The sequence below is a fragment of the Lithobates pipiens genome, unplaced genomic scaffold (assembly GCF_037356315.1).
Source record: "Lithobates pipiens isolate NorthernLeopardFrog02 unplaced genomic scaffold, aLitPip1_a1.2 Scaffold_18, whole genome shotgun sequence".
Classification (NCBI taxonomy): Eukaryota; Metazoa; Chordata; class Amphibia; order Anura; family Ranidae; genus Lithobates; species Lithobates pipiens.
This window is the reverse complement of record NW_027507758.1, coordinates 291,150,368-291,169,481: the sequence shown is the minus strand read 5'-3', so window position 1 is coordinate 291,169,481 and position 19,114 is coordinate 291,150,368. Positions and strand designations below refer to the sequence as shown.

At 46.0% G+C, this 19,114-nt stretch overlaps 1 protein-coding gene across 1 annotated transcript in view; it reads left to right on the top strand.

Annotated features, from left to right (window-relative positions):
- Positions 1 to 2,170: 2,170 nt before the first annotated feature.
- Positions 2,171 to 19,114, top strand: part of SLC60A2 (solute carrier family 60 member 2) — a 33,447-nt gene continuing 16,503 nt past the window's right edge. The window contains exons 1-2 of the mRNA XM_077487108.1: positions 2,171 to 2,549; positions 15,699 to 15,867. Of these exons, the coding sequence (XP_077343234.1) occupies positions 2,304 to 2,549; positions 15,699 to 15,867 (415 nt within the window). The 5' untranslated portion in view covers positions 2,171 to 2,303. The remainder of the gene's footprint in view (positions 2,550 to 15,698; positions 15,868 to 19,114) is intronic.

The following is a 19,114-nucleotide window of genomic DNA, read 5'->3' as shown; positions in this document are numbered from 1 at the left end:
TTTTTACACAAGTATGGCTTCAACGCTAGGCAGCAATGGCCAGCTGTGTTCTAGCAATGGAGGATGCTACACAGCAATGGCCAGTTTCATCCTAGCAATGGAGGATGCTAGGCAGTAATGGCCAGCTGCATCATAGCAACAAAGGATGCTAGACAGCGATGTCCAGCTGTGTCCTAACAACGGAAGATAGGCAGCAATGGCCAACTGCTTCCTTGCAACGGAAGATGCTAGGCAGCAGTGGCCAGCTGTGTCCTAACAATGGAGGATGCTAGGCAGCAATGGTCAGCTGCGTCCTAGCAACAGGGGATGCTAGACAGCAATGGCTAGCTGCATGCTAGCAACGGAGGATTCTAGGCAGCAATGACCAGCTGCGTGCTATTGACGATTGTGCAGAAGGCTGTACAACATCATCTTCAGGCCTACTTCTACTCTCAGGAGACAGAGCTGCAGTGTACAGCTGTTCACAGTAATTAATATCTATTCTTGCGTAACACACCTTGCTTGTTTAAACAAATTGTGTCTAGCGACTTACATCTGTGGTTTTTACACAAGTATGGCTTCAATGCTAGGCAGCAATGGCCAGCTGCATCCCAGCAACAGAGGATGCTAGGCAGCAATGGAGGATGCTAGGCAGCAATGGCTGACTGTGTCCTATCAACAGAGGATGCTAGGCAGCAATGGCAAGCTACGTCATAGCAACAGAGGATGCTAGACAGCAATGGTCACCTGTGTGCTATTGATTGTGCAGAAGGCTGTACAACATCAGTTGCAGGCCTATGTCCACTCCCAGTAGACAGAGCTGCAGTGTATAGCTGCTTGCGTAACGCCTTGCTTATGTAAACAAGGTATAGCAACTAAGATTTCTCATTCGACAAAGTTTTTTTTTTGTTGTTTATTGATTCTGATTATGCACAGTCTTTCGTTTCTGATTCTCGTATGAAAACGGTACACATTAAACCAAATTCGCTCGTTCTGTTCCCCTACAAGAACATTTTGTGAGCTTGTCCCTTTCGGAAATCATTCAGAAGGTCGGAATCAGCTGTAGAAAGTTGTGTACACACTATACAAAAATCATACGAAAGTTCCATGGATGAAAAGTTTCTTATAGTGTGTGTACGAGCTATAACTGACAATTTTTGGGGATCAGTGACACTAATACAGTGAGCGATGCTAAAAATATGCCCTGTCACTGCACAAATGACACTGGCAGGGAAGGGGTTAAAATCAGGGGTGATTAAAGGGTTAACCGTGTCCCTAGGGAGTGCTTGCTAACTGTGGGGGGGGGTAAAGATCCAAGTTCCTGCTTAGCAGAAACACAGGATCAATACATTCCCCTCCCACAGAATGGCGATCTGCCTTGTCTCCCAAACGATCGGCGGACCTGCTGATTAGCTCCTGTTATGTCCAATCACATGCTTGCATAACATGACTTGCTTGTGTAAACAAGTTATGTCTAGCGACTTACATCTGCATTTTCTACACAAGTATGGCTTCAATACTAGGCAGCAATGGCCGGCTGCATCCTAGCAACAGAGAATGCTAGATAGCAAAGGCAAGTGGACTTGCCTTTCGTAAATAACCCCCATTGTTTTTTCCTTTTTTCCACTCTTTATGAATTAAGCACAATTTGTTTTATTTAAAAAGACATTTACCTAATACCTGCTGCAAACCCCCCCCCCGTTGGATGACTTTGAAGCTGCCCCGTGCAGCGCGCCATACAAAACGACTTCTGTATAGAGATCAATGCAAGTCACTCCAAAGTTGCCCTAAAGTAGTACAGGGGCACTTTTCTTGAGTCACTCCTATTAGAACGATTCCATTGTACAGAATGGAGCACGACATCTCAGTCAGCTAAGTCGCTTAGGCGCTAAAATGCCAAACAAGCCAAATAAATTTCAATGGCCCCTGTTCTCATATGAGCGTTCTGTCACCTGAGGTAAACCACCTGTCTCTCAGAAAAGTGCACAAGTTCCTTTTTAGTCAGAAACAATCGGTTTTGGCCCCATAGACTCGCTTTTGCCTTGTCAGTCAGAAGTGGCGGCATCTCTGTGAGAGAAGGGTCAGTGCCTTGCTATAAGGTGTGTGAGGAACCGCCAGGTGTATAAGCAGAGGCCGCCAGCTGAGGACAGGAAAACCGGGAAGAAGACGACGATAGGGCCGCCTCTCGCCGCTCCTCCTCCCTCCCAGGTGCACCCGGCCTGTCGCTGCTCGGCTGCTACATCCGGGTTGATCCCGGAGAAAGAAGGCCGGAGCCTGGTATAGACATGAGGAGGCACTGATCTGTACCGCTTACTAGAGGGGACATGACGGGGAACGGCAAGAAGAAGAAACAGGTGCGCTTTGCCCGAGCGGGTGACGACGAGGCCGGGGAGGAGGAAGAAGACACGCTGTTTGAGAAGCGTCCGGCCAGGCTGAGAGCCGAGGAGCTGGAGGACGAGGGGGGAAGGAGCAGAGCCGAGGATGAAGTGCGCCTGGTATCCGGAGGGCAGCAATGCCGGGGGTTACGCTGTTGCATCACCACCGTCATGTGTGCTGCCTTCCTGGGGCTGGTAAGAGGAAGTCTCTTCATCGTGTCTTCGATAGAATACCAGGGGCAGGATTTCTATAGTATACCTGTGGATTCTTCCTTCCAACTCATCCTTGCCATGTTCAGGCACACCTCACAAGCTGCCAATGACCCAGTCACACCTAGCAGGAGCAGAATCATGCCTGTTTGGCCCCGTACACTTCACCTGATCGATATGGAAATGTCACGCTTGCGATGCATTAATCTTAAAATGCGGGTAGCAGTCACACAACAAACTTGCCAAGCGTGGTCAGCTCAGTGTAGAAAAATTGAATTTGGGCTTCCTTGGCAAGCAACAGGCAAGCCCATTCGAGTCTATGGGCTGTCGTGCAAAAAAAAAAAAAAAGTGACGGAAAATGCATTGTACCATTCAATCGTGATTGCTGCCTTAAAGCAGTGCTCCAATCAAAAGGGGAAGCGCCGCTAGTTTGCTTCCCCCCTCCGAAAGGTGCCAAATGTGGCAGCAGGGGGGTGGAAGCAAACAAGCGGCGCTTCCCCTTTTTCTGGGGGGGGGGGGGGATGATTGGATACCTGTCAAATCCAGGTACTTGTTCTCACGTTTGGGTAAGATTGCCACGATCGTGTGTGGTGATCTATGCAATTTTTTTACACCCCCTTCTGCGAGACACAGAGGCCCCAGAAGACAGCCGGACCATTCAGAAAAGCGTGTGTGTGTGTGTGTGTGTGTGTGTATATATATATATATATATATATATATATATATATATATATATATATATATATATATATATATATATATCCACTTCCCACCCGGCCAATGTATATATACGGCCGGGTGGGAGCCGCCTGCTCCTGATAGGACGTTCAGGAACGTCATTCAGGAGCAGCGGGATCGCGCGCGCGCCCGCGCAGCGGCGCGATCCTGATGTGCTCGTGTCACCCGGACACGGCACATCTCAGATCGGCAGGAGGGCTCTGTGATTGGCCCTCCTGATCACATGACGGCCGTGTCCAATCACGGCCGTCATGTGATGTAAACAAACAGCCGGTTGCTAGGCAATCGGCTCTCCTCTCCTCACACGGAAGTCACCGCTGAGAAGAGGAGAGCAGAACGCTGCAGCCGGCTGATGATCAGTGAGTATGGGCTGCTTTTCACAGCTTTTTACTCACTGATCATCAGTGTAGTGTAAACACACAACACACCACACAGTGAAAACACAGTCCCCACATATGTCCCCAAAACACACATGTCCCCAAAACATACATGTCCCCAAATAATAAAAACACATGTCCCTAATAATAAAAACATGTCCCCCACATATGTCCCACTAAAATCACATGTCCCAATGATTATCTGCACACATATGTACGTGATCACCTGCACACATATGTACATGATCATTTGCGTACATATGTCCGTGATCACACAAACCAATTATTATACACTTAACGGAATTTTTTTTACCAAAAACATGTAGCAGAATACATTTTGGCTTAAATTTATGACAAAATTTGATTTTATTGGATTTCTTTTCAAATAGAAAAAAGAAAATATTGTTTTTTTCCCAAATTTCCGCTTTTTTTGCGCTTATATCGCAAAAAAAAAAAACGGAGTCGTGAATAAATAACACCAAAATAAAGCTCTATTTGTGCGAACAAAATGATAACAATTTCATTTGGGTACAGTGTAGCATGACCGCGCAATTGTCACTGAAAGCGCTAGAGCGCTGAAAGCTGAAAATTGGGCTGGGAAGGAAGGGGGTGAAAGTGCCCTGTATTGAAGTGGATATATATATATATATATATATATATATATATATATAAATACTTTTTTGGGGGGGCAATGGCTGATGCTGGCGCTTCAATTATCACTGCACCCTTTGTGTTATGGTGTCAGGATGATTGAAACGCATTATTTCTCAAATCGCCTTTCAGGACAACCCCGGAGAGAGTAGCTCCACCTTGCAATCAGGAAACACATGCCCACTTTAAAAACACCTCCTCCTCCTCCATGGCTTCAGTTATTGTGTTTCCTCCTTGGAGGAAGCATGTGCCTGAACCAGGGAGAGCTACACTCTCTGCAGGGGAGTAAGGCTTACCTTTTGTTGCAGGTTGTTTCTCTTTGACCCCCAGCAGCATCTCCACGGGGAGAGGACTCCTGGAGCTCCTGGTCCCGCCATCTCACGGGAGTAAGGACCCTCGGAGTGCCGGCGTCGGGTGCCCGGTGTCCGCTTGTTAGCGCAGGGAGGGCTCTGTTGCTGGCGGAGGCCGCTGCAGGTCAGCGGCATGGCTCCGTTTTCGGCGCCGGGTCCCGGGCGGCGACGGCGTCGTTCACGGTGACGCGCGGGCGCTCTGAGGGGGCGTGGCGCCGTGGTTCAGCGCCTGGAACGCAGGGGTCATGGGGCGGGTCAGGTGACTGTGTGCTTCCGCTTCCGGCCGGCCTTGATGACGCGGCGGCCGGGAAAATTTAAAATGAGAGCTGTTTGTAAAATAGCTGCCTCACTCAAACGATGGAAGAGTGCAAGCCAGCTATGGCGGAGACAGGCGCCCCCAGCACCGGTCCAGCCCAGGTACGTAAGGTGCACTGGCACCCTCTGCTTTACTGTGGGTATGTCTTTGTTTGTTCCCCCCTCTTGGGGGCCTGTCGCTGCAGGTCAGAGGTGGACTTCGCTCTGACCTTTTGCAGCCTAGTTCTGGGGTCTCACTAGTAGGTCTGTTTGGTGGTGGGTCTCTGCACTGGCTTGGTGTTAAGCAACTGGTTGTTGAGAGCTTTTAGTGAATTAAACCTGTATGTCGTTTCAGGAAAAATCACTAGGAAAAGCTAGACCAGGTCAGAGAAAATGTCCTTCCTGCAAAACCCCCCTCAGAGATTCATGGCAGAAGGCAATGTGCAGAAATTGTATCAGAGAATTGGTGGAAGAGGAAACATCTCAACAATATAAGGATTTGTTTTCTTCGGTTAAAGAGCTGACAAACTCTTTGAGTTCAGTCAAGTCCATCCTGATACAAAACCCTCCCGCACAGACCGAGCCTCAGAACTTACCGCCCAGCCCCAGGGCGTCGTCATCCAGACAGGTGGAAACTGAAGAGTCTGGAGACGAAGGGGGTAGTACTCTCATCTCCTTCAGGGATTCTGAGGAGGAGGAAGAGGAAGAAGATAGCAGGGGCTCCAAATTCAAGCTATCACTAGAGGAAGTAGATGATATTTTAAAAGCAATCTACACTACTCTAGAAATTCAGGAAGAAAGAGTACAACTGTCAGTTCATGACAAAATGTACCAGGGGTTGGACGAAACAAAACGGCGAGTTTTTCCTGTCCACAGGGTCCTCTCAGACTCAGTGAGAAAGTAGTGGAAGGACCCAGAAAAAGCCCCTTTCTTCTCTAAAGCTCTCAAAAGAAGGTTTCCCTTCGAAGATAAGGACTCAGAGGTTTGGAATAAGAAACCCAGAGTCGATGCAGCTTTCTCGCAGGTATCCAGACGAACGGATCTAGCCTTTGAAGATATGGGGATCCTTAAAGACCCAATGGACAAAAAAGCTGACTCCATCCTTAAAAAAGCTTGGGATGCTGCGTCAGTCAGTCTAAAACCAGCAATGGCAGCTACGGTGGTGGCCAGGAATCTGGAATGTTGGGTAGAGAAGCTGAAGAGCCATATTGAGGCGGGGACACCCCGCAAGGATCTCTTAGAGTCCTTTCCACTGATCCTGAATGCAGTCAAATACATGGCGGATGCATCAGCAGAATCAGTTAAACTGGCCGCTAGGTCTTCGGCTCTTGTAAATTCAGCCAGGAGAGCAGTTTGGCTGAAAACATGGTCTGGGGACACTGCCTCTAAGGTCAAGCTGTGTGGTCTTCCCTTCTCGGGTGACTTGCTCTTTGGTCCTGATTTAGAGTCTGTGCTGGATAGAACAGCCGATAAAAAGAAGGCTTTTCCAGTTAAGAAAAAGCAGATGGCTAAAAAGAATTTTCGTGCTTTTCAGCAGTCCCATAAAAAAGACCAGGAGCACAAGAGCAGATGGGGTTCACAGAAGGGCCAAGGCAGGGGTGGAGTCCTCTTTAGATCTCCCCCAGAGCAGTCCCCTAAGAACAAGTGACAATATCTCCCCAGTGGGGGGGAGACTGTCAGCTTTTCGCGAACAATGGGACAGGCTGTCTCCAAATCTGTTCGTGAAGAGCGTTGTCGATCAGGGGTACAGGTTGGAGTTTTCAGAACCACCCCCGAGCAGGTTTTATGTGACAACATTGCCAAGGGATCAGGAGAAGGCCTCTGCAATGAAGCTGTTGTTACAGGAGCTGATACAGCAAGAGGTTCTGATTCAAGTCCCAGTAAGCCAGCAGGGCGGGGGTTTTTATTCACATATTTTTCTGGTGAAAAAACCCTCAGGGAAGTACCGTCTAATCCTGAATCTGAAATTCCTGAACAGGTTCATTCGGTACAAACATTTCAGGATGGATACAATTTTCTCCATCACAAAGCTGTTGACCCCAGAATGCTTCATGGCATCCCTGGACCTAAGGGATGCCTACCTTCATATACCAATTCATCAGGCATCGCAGCAGTTCCTGCGCCTGGCATTGAAGGTAGGGAGTTCGGTATGGCACCTCCAATTCAGGGCTCTGCCGTTCGGACTCTCGTCCTCTCCCAGGGTCTTTACGAAGATTATGGCAGAGGCTTTGGAACCCCTGAAATTGAAGGGGATTCCAGTTGTTCCTTATCTGGACGACCTTTTGTTTTTTGCAGACTCCAGGGAGCAGGTCCTAGTCAATCTCCAGAGGGCCCAGTCTCACCTCGAGGGCCTGGGATGGCTTCTAAACCTAGAGAAGTCAATCCTGACCCCCTCACAGGAAATGAAATTTCTGGGGTATACATTAAATTCGATTCTCCAGAAAGTTTTCCTGCCGTTGGAAAAACAGGAAAAGTTACAGCTAGCTGTACAGCGGATACAGAGCAACCAGACAGTCTCAGTCAGGATGGCTATGGCAGTTCTGGGCCTGCTTACGGCAGCAATCCCGGCTGTTCAGTGGGCCAGGTTCCATTCCAGACCCCTTCAGAGGGAGGTTCTGTCAAGCTGGTCCCATCAGGATCCTTTGGAAAAACAGCTAAAAATTTCGTCAAAGACGAAAAGGGCTCTTTGGTGGTGGAGAGACCAGGCAAACCTCTCAAGGGGCCTGGTGTGGACCTTTCCTGTGGACAAGCGCCTTACTACAGACGCAAGTGCCTGGGGCTGGGGAGCCCATCTGGATGGTCAGACATCTCAGGGGGTCTGGTCCAAACAGGAAGCTCAAAGATCATCCAACTGGAGGGAGTTGAAGGCGATCTTTCTGGGTTTAGTGGCATTTCAGCAGAGTTTGAGAGGCCACCATGTTCAGGTGTTGTCAGACAACACAACAGCGGTTACCTACATTATGAAGCAAGGGGGAACCAGAAGCAGGAGCTTGATGGAGCTGGCCAATCTGTTGTTAGCCTGGGCAGAACAGAACACAGCCTCACTATCGGCAGTGCATCTGAAGGGCTCTCAGAATTTGTTTGCGGACCTCCTAAGCAGGCGCAAATTGCTAGAGGCAGAATGGAGTCTGAATCAGGAAGTGTTCCTGATGATCTCCGAGGCCTGGGGGGTTCCTCAGGTAGACCTTTTTGCCAGCCAGCAGAACTCAAAGGTGGACAGATTCTTTTCTCTTCACCGAGGAGATGCAGCAATAGGGTTGGATGCATTCGCTCACCCCTGGCATTACCAGCTGTGCTATGCCTTTCCCCCCTTTCCTCTAATTCCACTAGTACTGAGGAAATTCAGGGAAGAAAGGACAGACTTAATACTAGTCACTCCTTTTTGGCCAAAAAGACCCTGGTTCGCGGGTCTTCGAAACCTAGCCTCGAAGCCCCCATGGAGGTTACCACTCAGAAAAGATCTGTTATCCCAGGGGACAGTAAGTCATCCAGAAGTGGAACTCCTGCAGCTAACCGCCTGGTTTCTGAGGAGGACCTGTTAAAGGCTAAAGGTCTCTCAGATAAAGTAGTAAAGACCCTGCTGTCCAGTAGGAAGGCAGTTACACAGGCAATTTACATGAAGGTCTGGAAAAAGTTCAACTCCTGGTGCAGTTCTAGAGAACTCAAGGTCAAGAGCACGGTGTCCGTCTTGGAGTTTCTCCATGAAGGAATGGAGAAGGGTCTCGCAGCCAGTACCCTGAAGACTCAGGTGGCTGCCTTATCAGTTTTCTTTGAAAAGACTTTATCTAAAGAAACTTTAATTTCTAGATTTTTTTAGGGCTCTTGCTCGAAATAGACCAGTAGCCCTTAAAGACTTTCCCAGTTGGGATTTGTCTACAGTTTTACAGGGTCTCTCGGGAGCACCGTTTGAACCCTTACAAGAAGCTTCTTTACAGAAGGTGGTTTTAAAAACAATCTTTTTGGTGGCCATCACCTCGGCCAGGAGAGTCAGCGAGCTCCAAGCTCTAGCTATTACAGAACCCTTCCTTAGAATTTATCAGGACAGGGTGGTACTGAGGACGGATCCAGCATTCCTACCGAAAGTATCCTCAACTTTCCATCGATCACAGGAAATAGTGTTACCTACATTCTCTGCAAGCCCAGCAAATGCAGGAGAGGAAGTTTTTCACACATTGGATGTGAGAAGATGTCTTTTACAGTTTCTGAAAGTTACTAAAGAATTTAGAAAATCAAACGCCCTCTTTGTGATATTTTCTGGATCACGCAAGGGGGAGAAAGCTTCTAAAAGTACGCTGGGTAGGTGGCTTAAGTTGGCTATAACAGAAGCCTATAAAGCAAAAGGAGAAATACCTCCCTCAGGTATTGCTGCCCACTCTACTAGATCCACGGCAGTTTCCTGGGCTGAAAGGGCCGGTGCCACGCCTGAACAAATCTGCAAGGCTGCCACTTGGTCCAGTTATTCGACATTTCTCCGGCATTACCGGTTAGATCTACTGTCTGCAGCAGATCAGGCCTTCGGCAGGAAGGTACTGCAGGCAGTAGTCCCGCCCTAGGGTAAGTTTCTCGGTTATCCTCTCCGGGGTTGTCCTGAAAGGCGATTTGAGAAAGACTCAGTTAGACTTACCGGTGACGGTATTTCTAAGAGCCTTTCAGGACAACCGTTACTTCCCTCCCTAGGTTATGCTTAGTAAATGTATTAAGTTCTACCATGGTGTTGTGCTTTCTGTGCTTTGTTTTCCAGCGTCGGAAGGCCACAATAACTGAAGCCATGGAGGAGGAGGAGGTGTTTTTAAAGTGGGCATGTGTTTCCTGATTGCAAGGTGGAGCTACTCTCTCCGGGGTTGTCCTGAAAGGCTCTTAGAAATACCGTCACCGGTAAGTCTAACTGAGTCTTTCTATTACATTGTTATAGAAAATTAAATGGTTCAACTCAGCATAATGCAGTATCAGTGGGAGCCCCGAGTGTGTCACCTGCCACCAGATGCAGATTGTCACAAGTTGCAGATTGTCCACCTGCCACCCATTGTGGATTGTCCACTTGCCACATCACCTGCCACTCATTGCAGATTGTCCACTTGCCACAAGTTGTAGATTGTCATTTGCCACACATTGCAAATTGTCCACTTGCCATGTCACCTGTCACCCATTGTGGATTGTCCACTTGCCATGTCATCTGCCACAAGTTGCAGATTGTCACTTTCCTGCTAAGGTGGGGAATGGGATTGTCACGTCTGAGTCAGGCAGCAGAGAGATGATGTAATCTCTCTGCTGCCTGCACAGTGAGTGAGGACGGAGCTGGCAGTTTGCAGGGCAGGCCTCGGGTGGTGAGAGATGTCATCTCTCTGCCCCGCCACCCGCTGATTGGCCACCCACCGAGCCTCCACGCTGGCAGTTTCCCCGACAAACCCCCGATGCCGACGAGTCACCCAGCTGCGTTCGCTCGTACAGTCAGTGTGACTGTACGAGCGCCGAGCGGACAAGCAGCTCGGCGGCTCGCCCGTTTACTGGGCCCTACTCAGCTGCTGACCCCATAGCGACCGCACAGGTCGCTATGGCGGTAGTTCCGTCACTGCACACAGCCATCAATGTCTAAACTGCTAGCAACAAAAGTGAATACACCCCTAAGTGAAAATATCCAAATTGGGCCCAAATTGTCAATATTTTGTGTGGCCACCATTATTTTCCAGCACTGCCTTAACCCTCTTGGTCATGGAGTTCACCAGATTGCCACTTGAGTACTCTTCCACTCCTCCATGATGACAGCACAGAGCTGGTGGATATTGGAGACCTTGCACTCTTCCACTTTCTGTTTGAGGATGCCACACAGATGCACAATTAGGTCTGGAGACCTGATTGGCCAGTCTTATCACCTTTACCCTCAGCTTCTTTAGCATAGCAGTGGTTGTCTTGGAGGTGTGTTTGGGGTCGTTATGTTGGAATACTGCCCTGCGGCCCAGTCTCTGAAGGGAGAGGATCATGCTCTGCTTCAGTATGTCACAGTATTTATTGGCATTCATGGTTCACTCAATGAACTGTAGTTCCACAGTGCCGGCAGCACTCGTAAAGACCCAGACCATGACACTCCCACTACTATGCTTGACTGTAGGCAAGACATACTTGTCTTTGTACTCCTCACCTTGTTGCCACCACACACGCTTGACACCATCTGAACCAAATCATTTTATCTTGGTCTCATCAAACCATAGGACATGGTTCCAATAATCCATGTCCTTAGTCTGCTTCTCTTCAGCAAACTGTTTGTGGGCTTTCTTGTGCATCATCTTTAGAAGAAGTTTCCTTCTGTAACAACAGACATGCAGACCAATTTGATGCAGTGTGTGGCTTATGGTCTGAGCACTGATGGGCTGACCCCTACCTTTTCAACCTCTGCAGCAATGCTGGCAGCACTCATATGTCTATTTCCCAAGGACAACCTCTGGATATGACACTGAGCACATGCACTCGACTTCTTTGGTCGACCATGGCGAGGCCTGTTCTGAGTGGAACCTGTCCTGTTAAACCGCTGTATGGTCTTGGCCACCATGCTGTAGCTCAGTTTCAGGGTCTTGGCAATCTTAGGCCACATTTTATGTAGAGCAACAAATTTTTTTATTTTTTATTTTTTGAGATCCACAGAGTTCTTTGTCATGAGGTGTCATGTTGAACCTCCAGTGACCAGTATGAGAGAGTGAGAGCGATAACACCAAATTTAACACACCTGCTCCCCATTCACACCTGAGACTCTGTAACACTAATAAGTCACATGACACTGGGCAGGGAAAATGGCTAATTGGGCCCAATTTGGACATTTTCACTTAGGGGTGTACTCACTCTCGTTGCCAGCGGTTTATACATTAATGGCTGAGGTGACAGCAAATTTACACTGTTATACAAGCTGTACACTTGCTACTTTACATTGTAGCAAAGTGTAATTTCTTCAGTGTTGTCACATTAAAAGATATAATAAATATTTATGTGAGGGGGGTAACTACTATGTGTATGTGTGTGTGTTTGTGATATTTTCTCTATCTATCCACAGTTTGTAGACTCTAACATTCACACAGATTACACGAATTTGTGTTATTTTTTACCAAAGAAACGTAACAATACTTTTTGGCCTAAGTTTATGAAGAAAGATTGATTATTTGCAAAATGTTATGTTCTAACAGAAATTAAGAAAAATGGGGTTTATTCAAAATATATATATATATAAAAAAAAAAAAAAAACTGTGCTGTTTACATTCCACCAAAGGAAAGTCTCCAAAAAAAATTGTAAAAATTTCAAGTAATTGTCATTTAACCAAGGATCACATGCCAGATTGACGGTTATTGCCGGCAATGGCAACGTCCCAATCGCTCCGGTGCTGCACCGATTACCAAAAATATTTTCTGTACTACTTTTTGCGACTTCGGGGTGCGATTTGCATACACATCTGTGCAGCAACCCACACAGATGTCTCTGAAATTGCCCCCGAATTCGGACTGACACGCGGGAATGAAATTGTGCGAGAGAATAAATATATTTTATAATGTATGTAATTTCAACTTTTTAATATCATGACTTTTAAATGAATATGAAATTGTCGTCTGTTATCACCTTTAGCGCAAGAAAAATGTATCCCTTTAAATTCTGTCTTCACACTGGTCTTTTGCTCTTCCGCTGTGGTGTTAAAAAAATCTTGCATTGTGGTCAGTCAAAAAAAACGCACTAAAAACACACCTCCCTGTTGACATGCATTGAAAAAGCAGCAATAATGCACCATGTCATGTTTTTGAGTCACATGACCTATGGAAAACACAATAAGCACAGTGAAAGCGTTTTGGGCACCGTTATTGGCACCTTTTTTACTTTATTGGGAAAATGCAGAAAACACAATTTTGTCGCTGATATATCTTGGCTGCCGAAATTTAAGTGCTTCTCTATTTTTTGGAGAGGTAATTTTTGTTACTTTTAAGCTGAATTCACACCTATGCATTTTTAGTGCATTTTGCAGATTTGCACTACAGAACGTGTTCCATAGGAAACCATGATAAATGGACTATAGTGGAAATCTCACAAAAAATGCATAGGTGTGAATCCAGCCTTAAAGGGTAAGCTCGCCTTTACAGAAAAATTCCCCCCCCCCCCCCCCGTCCTGCTCACCTGCAGCATGGCGATCTCCCGTTCTGAGCCCTGCTATAATCACGTCACGTGTCTGGGGCTTAGAAATCCCCACAGCTTCATCTCTAGAATGGTATCCCATCAGGAGGGACATTTTAGAAGCATTCTAATTTGGTCAGCGCCAACCAATCCATAGCCCGTCCTGTGAACGAAGAAGAAGACATGTGAATGCCAAGGGAATTTAAAAGCTCATGATGTGGCTATAGCAGGACTCAGAACGGGAGATCACCGTAACAGGTCAGCAGGAATTGGGGGGGGTAGGGGGTGTTTCTGTAAAGGGGAACTTTACCCTTTAACCACTTCACCCCCGGAAAATTTGGCTGCTCAATGACCAGGCCATTTTTTACGATACAACACTAACGCTTTAACTGCTGTACCCAAACAAAATTGGCGTCCTTTTCTTTTGGTGGTATTTGATCTTCTGCGTGTGGTGTTTTTTTTTTTTTGCTTGGGTTATAAACAAAAGAGCGACAATTTTGGAAAAAACACGCTTTTTGCTATAATAAATATCCCCAATTAAAAAAAAAAAAAAAAAAGATAAACATTTTCCTCAGTTTAGGCCAATTTTATGTATTCTTTAGGGCTGTTACTGATTAAAATTTTCGTGTTCGATTTAATCATGTGTGGGTTTTTTTTTTATTTTTTTATTTTTATTTTTTATCGTGACTGCGATATTGGGGCGGCCAAATTGGACACTTTTTTGACACATTTTTGAGGCCATTTACAATTATACAGTGATCAGTGCTATAAAGATGCACTGATTACTGTATAAATGTCACTGGCAGGAAGGAAGGGGTTAACACTATGGGGGCAATCAAGGGGTTAATTGTGTTCCCTAGGTGTGTTCTAACTGTAGGGGGAATGGGACTGACTAGGGGAGGAGAGAAATCGGTATTCTTAGTATGAACACACAATCTGTCTCCGGTTCTCACTCTGTCACAAGCGATTGTCCGGTGGCTATTGCGCCCGCCGGGCACATGCTGCGTGCGTGTGCGTCATACAGATTCTTAAAGGGCCGACGTACAGTTACCGTGGTTCGCCCAGGGGAGCCCACCTGACTCAGTATAACTGCGGCAGCCGGTCGGGAACTGGTTAAAGTAACAAATTACCTCCTCATTTTTGAATACAGATATCTACCTGCTTATACAGCTCAACTTGAATCCTGTGTAAAATAAGGTCTCCGTCTTCCTTATCTTCATTTTGTAAGATCGTGGCTGCTATGCCTGCTCCTTTCCTGAGCTACTGGTCCTATAACCTCCCCTATGATGTTGCTCGTTTAGTAAACGGTGACGTAATTTTGTTGCCACTTCCTATTATAGGAGGTTCTAGTCATCTCAGATTCCCGATGTGCCTTGCCCACTAACATAGTGTCGTTTGACCAGCTGAGCAGTGTGCAGTGATGTGGGTGTATTCAAAAGGCTAGGACTGGCAAACTAAGGATCATGGGAAGTACTTGGCATGCGGTGAGGGCAACAAATAGTTCTGGGGTCTCAAACAGACAGGCGGATTCGAGTGGGCAATCCATTGACTTCTGTGGGCAGGTAGATATCAGCGGAGATATGTCCTCTGAGACCCGCCTGGCATCTGATCTGACAAGATCCTCTCAAAACAGATGGATGGCGATATGTTCGCCATCCGTCCAGCATATCGGATGAAAACAGGCTGTCTGTTTTCATCCAATCTCGCCATAGAGAACAGTGTAGCTCTGACGGGTTCTTCCCTGCACAGTGAGCAGAGATGGACCTGTCATCCGCCTGCTCAGCAGGGATCAATGGAGCGATTTCTCCCGCTGAGCTGGCGGAGTCTGTCCAGTGGATCAGCTCCATGTGAAAGGGGCCTTAATTGCAATGAGAACTTTTCACCCTCTAAAAATGGAGCAACATTTCCACTGTTCATAGGTCATATATGATTGTGGCAATATGTAACAAGTCAGTCCAAATAGACCTCTGTAATGTGCTTGGCAGAGAGTAATGTTGGTAGTCAAATTAATTAGAATCCACCATAAAGCTGAACTCTGGGATACGTGAATATCATCTTAATACCAGGGTTATTTGTATTCTTCCAGAATCCTAGTGTACTTTGTATTTCTTCCAGATCTATGCAGCAATCCACTATGATCCCTTCGCTCAGTGCAGAAGAATCCTGTAATAAAGACCAGTTACTACAGTTCTCTCACCTTGTGCAGGGTGACTGGTCTTGTGTCTGCCCTCTCTTGTCGTTTTTTGTAGGCAGCCTGTACTGATTGGGGCATTCTGGGTCCCTCCCACAGCTTTGCCCTCTGCATAGGTTATGTACAGCACGGCGATAATGGCATTGCTACTTTTACACAGTAATATCTGGATTTGCAAAGGCATTTGGTGCATACAGAGTGGATTTTTATCCTTTAGTGGCTATGGAAGAATTGTAATTAAATGAGTTTTTGTACCCAGACTCCAGCTTTAGGGATTTTTTTTGTTTTTGTGTTAACCTGGCTGTATATAGTTATAAAAACAATAGGGATGAATGATAATGTTTGAAGTGATTGCAGACAATTGACTTTTAATAAAAGTATCTCTCATTTTAGGGAATGGCAATTTCTGTCTTGGGACCAACATTCCCTGATCTGGCTGCTAATGTAGACAGCACTGTAGGAAACCTTTCCTACATTTTTGTGGGACGCTCCATGGGGTATCTTGGAGGCTCAATCTTGGGAGGTGTCCTCTTTGACCGTATGAATCAACACTTGCTATTGGGTATGTATAAAATGCGTTTCACCAATTTTATGTATTTTTACAGCTATTTATTTATTTTGGAAGAAATGGCGAAGTATATGCTTACTCGGAATACAGCTTTTTTTTTTTTTTTTTTTCATAGTATATTGCTGAGGCTCTGTTCACATCTCCGCTTTCCGAATTGAGAGTGGAATCGCTGCGATTCTGCCCATGATTCGCAATAGCTGCAAATTGCAGGATGCCCATGAGTTCCTGGTGAGTTGCCCCTTATTTGCGTTTTTTTTTTTTTTTTTTTTTTTTTTTTCCTGCGATTGACGTCCCCATACATGGAGATGTGAACGGAGCCTAATCTTTGAAATATATACTTTTTTTTTTTTTTTTCAAGGTTTTATCTGTATTTCTAAGATGAGAACGTGTGATCCAAAATACCATGAAATCAAAACACAGATATTGCACAGTCAGCTGTGTATCCTCTTCATAACGCCCCCTGGCAGCCCTTTAAGTGAGCCTAAATGGTGGGAGTTGCAGAGGCTTCCAATTCACTTGACCACGGGGATTAGAATTCACATCGGTCACGTGATCGAGAGCCTGGCTACTGACATGGACAATGACCAAACGCTGTTGGAGACAACTTTGTCAGTGTGCCGGAAGTTTGCTTTCAGCACACAGCCTCAAACCGCTGTGGACGTGTGTGCGATGGCTAGTTTTTAAGGCCCCTTTTCTCCTACCGTTGTATGTAAGCTTTCAGGAAGAGGATATTTACATTTGGACTGCTCATCTTTTTCTTTGCAGGGAAAAACATCTGCTTTACTTTACATATGGCCCCAACAGCAGCTCATATGATTTTTATTTTTTGCGATATAAATGGAAAAAGGCCGAAAATTTTGAGGAAAAAATGATATTTTCTACTTTTTGTTATAAGAAAAATCGAATAAACTCAATTTTAGTCATACATTTAGGGCAAAATGTATTCAGCCACATGTCTTTAGTAAAAAAAAAAATGTCAAGCGTATATTTATTGGTTTGCGCAAAAGTTATAGCGTCTACAAACTAGAGTACATTACATTTTCTGGAATTTACACAGCTTTTAATTTACGACTGCCTATCTCATTTCTTGAGGTGCTAAAATGGCAGGGCAGTACAAACCCCCACCCAAATGACCCCATTTTGGAAAGTAGACACCCCAAGGAAGTTGTGGAGAGGCATATTGAGCCCATTGAATATTTTTTTTTTTTGGTCCCAAGTGATTGAATAATGATACAAAAAAAAATAATAATTTACAAAAAGTTGTCACTAAATGATATATTGCTCACACATGCCATAGTTATATGTGGAATTGCACCCCAAAATATATTCTGCTGCTTCTCCTGAGTATGGGGATACCACATATGTGGGACTTTTTGGGAGTCTAGCCACGTACGGCACCCCGAAACCCAATCACTGCCTTCAGGGTTTCTAAGGGTGCAAATTTTTGATTTGACTCCTCACTACCTATCACAGTTTCGAAGGCCATAAAATGCCAAAATAGCACAAAACCCCCCCAAATGACCCCATTTTGGAAAGTAGACACCCCAAGCTATTTACTGAGAGGCATGTTGAGTCCATTAAATATTTTATATTTTGACACAAGTTGCAGGAATTTAAAAAAAATTTTTTTTTTTTGCACAAAGTTGTCACTAAATGATATATTGCTCACACATGCTATGAGCATAAGTCAAATTACACCCCAAAATTAATTCTGCTGCTTCTCCCGAGTACGGGGATACCACATGTGGGGGACTTTTTGGGAGCCTAGCCACGTACGGGACCCCGAAAACCAAGCACTGCCTTCCGGATTTAAATATAAAATGCTACCAAAAAAAACTTAGCGATCGCAGGGATCAGGCCTGACTCTGCGATTGCTGCAGTTATGTGTTTAGTGTTTTGTAAGTGACAGTGAACGATCGATACTGCACTTGGGTGGGCTGGGCGGAGGGGCAAAACGCAGGTGCCAGCAGGTATCTGGGCTGATCCCGCTAACAATGCGTTTTTTTTGGAACCCTAAACTGCTGGGGATGCTAGTATAGATCTGATCAGATCAGATATTGATCTGTTCAGATTCTATACCACTACGGGAGGTTTATGCTTTGCGTGTGGGTGTTAGCGGTACTGGCACTAACCTAGCGCTGCCTGGGGCGACGCAGACCCTGACCCTAAAACCTAATTGATATCACCCGCCAGGTGATCAGGGGGTTAAACCTTTATCGGGTAATAAATGGTGGGTGCCCTGATGCTATAAAAAGCAAACTAACCAGCGTCACCAGTGACACTTATACTGTGATCGCTGGTGAAAGGGTTAACTAGGGGCAATCAGGGGGTTAAAACCATTATTGGGTAGTATATCGGGGTACCTAGCGCTATAAAAACCTGGCGGTGAACCTAAAAAAATAACTAGCTACCTAGCGACACTAATGCAGCGATCAGAAAAATGATCGCTTAGTGACACTGGCAAAAGGGGGTGAAAGGGTTAACTCTAGGGGCAATCAGGGGGTTAAACCTTTATTGGGGGGTGATAGTGGGCTACCCTGGACCTAACACTAACTGCCCTGATAGTTTTTACTTTTACAACTGACACTGAATGCAGTGATCAGTAAATTATCACTGCAATCAGTGACACTGTGACTGGGGGGGGATCGGGGGGGGGGGGTTTGTGTGCCTGTGTGTACCTACATGTCAGTGTAGTGTTGGTGCACACTTACTTTTTGTCTTCTCCTCGTAGTCCGGTCAAAAAGACCGCCCCGAGGAGAATGACATCTCTTCCTCCTTCCTGTGTATACAATACACAGTGGGAGGAAGCTTCTCATTGGCCCGGAGCGATCGAGAGGGGATGGCCAGAAACCAACGGCCATCCCCTCATCACGGATCACTCCTGCAGCGAACCGGACCGCCGTATCCAGCGGGAGGGGGTCCGATCGGACCCCCCACCCGCTGGAAGGCAGGCACGTACATGTACGTGCTTGTGCCTGCCTGTGCCATTGTAATGACGTACATTGGCAATACGGCGGTCCTTAAGTGGTTAAAGGGTTAATATCTTATCTTATACCACCACCGCACCAATGTAAATAGTGAAAATGATGAAAAATGCTGCCATTTTAAAAAGATGTAACTAAAATCACAAAAATTAAACCTATAACCATGCATATAAAGAAATTAGGAAAATTTTTAGTAGCGCTAAACAAAAAATATTTCTCAAGTCATCTTCCAGGACGGCACACCTGAGAGATGAGAG